This window comes from Emiliania huxleyi (genome assembly GCF_000372725.1).
Source record: "Emiliania huxleyi CCMP1516 chromosome Unknown EMIHUscaffold_2038, whole genome shotgun sequence".
In the NCBI taxonomy this organism is placed as follows: Eukaryota; Haptophyta; order Isochrysidales; family Noelaerhabdaceae; genus Emiliania; species Emiliania huxleyi.
In genome coordinates, this window is record NW_005200564.1 from 1 (window position 1) to 3,300 (window position 3,300).

At 65.5% G+C, this 3,300-nt stretch overlaps 2 protein-coding genes across 2 annotated transcripts; one reads left to right on the top strand and one right to left on the bottom strand.

The window, feature by feature from the left end:
- Window positions 1-131: 131 nt before the first annotated feature.
- Window positions 132-299, top strand: EMIHUDRAFT_60561 (hypothetical protein; the record flags this gene model as incomplete). The annotated part of the gene is made up of 1 exon (XM_005781302.1): window positions 132-299. A coding segment is annotated over one exon (168 nt), but the record flags the coding sequence as incomplete, so codon positions are not given.
- Window positions 300-1,063: 764 nt separating this feature from the next.
- On the bottom strand, window positions 1,064-2,091 carry EMIHUDRAFT_254018 (hypothetical protein; the record flags this gene model as incomplete). The annotated part of the gene is made up of 3 exons (XM_005781303.1): window positions 1,064-1,264; window positions 1,354-1,539; window positions 1,627-2,091. The coding sequence occupies 3 exons, from the start codon at window positions 2,089-2,091 to the stop codon at window positions 1,064-1,066; spliced, it is 852 nt and encodes a 283-aa protein (XP_005781360.1).
- Between the last annotated feature and the right edge of the window lie 1,209 nt (window positions 2,092-3,300).

Here is a 3,300-nt window from a genome sequence, read left to right on the forward strand (position 1 = left end):
AGGAGCGATTGGGCCTCGTCGGCCTAGCGCAGCAGGCGGGCGCCTCCTGCGCCGCCGGCTTTGCGTATTGCGTCACCACCTCGCCGGCCGACGTCGTGAGGACGCGTTTCATGTCGGCGCAGCAGGCGGCGGAGCAGACGGGCCAGCCGATGAAATACTCGGGGCCGCTCGACGTGGCGCGGCAGACGCTCGCAAAGGAGGGGCCGCTCGCTTTCTACAAGGGCTTCTTGCCCCAGTGGGCACGCGCGATGCCCTACTCGATGGTCCAATTTCTGGTGTGGGAGCAGCTGGCCAAGCTGGCTGGTCTTACGACGGTATAGGACCAGGAGGGTAAGCGTGCCGTCGGCCTTGTCACCGTCGTCGCCCGGGGAGTCTAACAATAGGACATGGAGCCGTGCGATGCCGGATCGCGTGCCCCCGATATCCCGATTTTTCCACCCTGCCTCTCTCTCAAACACTGTAGTAAAAAGTAGATCCTCAAGCAGCCGTGTTGAGGGCAGATTGAGGTGGTCTCGCGCCGCGAGGAGTCGGCGGCCTCGCGCCGCGGGGGCCCGTCGCCGGTGTGGACCCCCGGCCGCGCGGGCCCCGCTCACCTGATCCTGAACACAGAGGTCCAGCTGCTCTTGGCGCGCTCGGGGCTGAGCGTGTAAGCAATCTATCGGCAAGGCGCGCGCCCGACGAGCCGACGAGAGCGGCCGGGAGCGTCGAGTCGCTCTCGTGTCTTGAGAGAAAATCTTGAATGTTGAAAAATAACGAAAGGACGCGGTGTGTGGTGTGTGGAGACGACCGTCGGTCTCGGTGAGCGAGAGGTCCGTCCCAGAGGTGTGTCTCTCTCCAACAGCGGACACAGCAACGCGGCGGCGCACACCAACCTTGGTGGCGTGTGTGAACTGATCTCTGGCCTACCCCCTCCCCCGGCGCGCGTCTGACTCTTCAATAGCGCAAAGGACGACAGCGGCCAGCCCACGGCACCGCTTGCGCCGATAGCCGCAAACAGCAAAGCCTCCCAGCCGCCGCGGCGGCCGTGCAGCGCCCGATCCCTACGCTGCGCCTGGGCCCCCCTCTACTCGCGGAAGACGACAGGATACCCGTCGGGCTCCTTCCCCTCCTCCACCCCCTCCTCGCCGCACCCGGGCGACGAGACGACCAGCGCCTCGAGCCCGCCGGCCTGCTGCACGTCCGCCGCCGAGTAGACGTACCGCAGCTGCAGCACCGCCTCGTCGCCTAGACGCAGAGGCGGCCGCGGGCTCGCAATCGTGTCACGCTCGAGCGGGAGGCGGAGGGGGTGCCCTCGCCCGCCGCGGGGCCGCAGGGGCCGGTGGAAGGCAGCGCGGCCGCGTCTCCGAGGTGCACCGAGATAGAAGCCTCGTTCGGCAGGTTGGCTTGCCAGCGCAGCGTCTCGAGGCCGCGCCGCTGCCACCAGTCCTCGCTCGCCTTCCACGCGGTCACGTCGCAGCGCGCGGCGCAGAGCACGCCTCCCTCTCCCTCGCCCGCCTCGAAGAGCAGGAGCGGGTAGCCAGCCGGGTCTGCGACGGTCGCCTGCCGTCGCGGGTTCGGCGGGGAGGGAGAAGCGGACATGGAGACGTGCCGATGCGCGGTCTGTGTGTGTCTCTCTCCGCCTCCCACCTGCGTCACAGCAGTGACCACGTCCACTCCCTCCTCCGGCTTCGAGGAGGGGCCGTGCTCAACGGTGGCGCTCTCGGAAAGCACGGTGCCGCCGTTCTCCCGCGCGGCCGCCACAGCGGCCGCCACGTTGCCCACCCGAGCAACCAGGCCGCGGTATCCGCCCTCTGCGCTGTAGCCAGCGGCGGCGCCATCGGCGCCGCCCTCCCGGAGCTCGAGCTGGAGGCTGCCGCCGCCGCCGAGGAGGTGGCGCGGCCGTCCGTCGTCGGTCGTGGCGTCCGCCGTCGCCACCAGCCCGAGCGTCGCCTCGTAGAAGGCTGCTGCCGACGCAGCATCGCCGACGCTCACCGCGACCCGCTCGAGAGCGGCGAGGCGCGGCGGCGTAGCGCGCGGCGTCGCGGTCGCGCCGTGGCGTTGACCGCCGAGTAGCACTAGCGCCGTGGCGGAGGGGCAGAGGAGCGCCATCATCACGACGGCCTGATCTCTTGCCGCGGGAGTGTGGCCAAGCGAGCAGAGCGAGCTCTGCTGAGACAAAAGAATTAAGACCAAGACAAGCACACTCGTTTTTTTCTGTTTTGTTTTTTCTTTCTTACGGGACTGGCGCGCACTGGCACTAACACAGGTACACCACGGGAGCCGCCTAAGCGACTCCTCCTTGAAAAAATTTTAATGAATTTGCCTTCACCCGGGCACAACACTGAGAATATGCTGCCTCCCTGCGGATGCTGCCGGCGAGCCTGGCGGTCCGCTGTACTACAAGGAAGTGCTGACTCGATTGCTACTCGAATTCTTCTACCCCCACGACTCGGAACGCGAATGTGACAGGACCATCGGGTCCTTCAGCCTCCAAAGCGGGATCACCCGAGAGCAGCTGAGCCTGCCTCTGGCCTCGCCTCCCTCTCCTTCAGGCATTCGTGGCATCCTATGGGTCGTCCAGAGTATCGACCTCTGGCGAGTCAGCCAGCCCCACTTTGAGGGCGCCATGAAGTACAGTGGGTTGCGGGCATTAAGAAAACGTACCATTAAGAAACCCTACCAAGCGATTTCCGCAAAAATCTAAGAAACCACGGCGCGCCGCAGGCGCGGCCCCGAGAAAAGGCCAGACACGAGTGTGAACGGGAGGCCCAGCTCAAAATTTCTCTTCGCCTGCGGCGCGCGCACTTGTCACTTTCCAAGTCTGCGGTGTTCTGAGTGGATGGAGTGAATGGAGGCGTGTGTGCGTCTTCCCGTCATCCAGTATCCAGACAGAGAGCCGACTCGGCGGCAGACTCTGGCATCGCCCTCGCGGACCGCAGCTTACCTCTTACCTAAAAAATCCTTCGGGCCGGCGCTCTGGCTTGAGTGCCCCGGCCGGAGCTAAGAAACCACGGCGTGGGGTGGATGAGGGCTGTGGAAAGGCTTGGCCGGGGGCACGCAGGGGGCGCCGCTCGCTACGGGCCGCTGCGGCGCCCATCCTTTCGAAGAATGCCATCCTGGAATATAGGTGAGACCGCACAGGGGAACGGGAGCGGGGAGCGCATGAGGGGGGCTGCGCAGGGTTCAGCCACACGACAGGGTCCCCTCCCGGATACGAATAAATAAATAAATAAAACGGGCACGCCAAACGAGGGGTGGGAGAAGGACAGGGTCCCTACCTGCACGAGCAGGATCTTGTAAGGACGATCTAGGACACAAAAT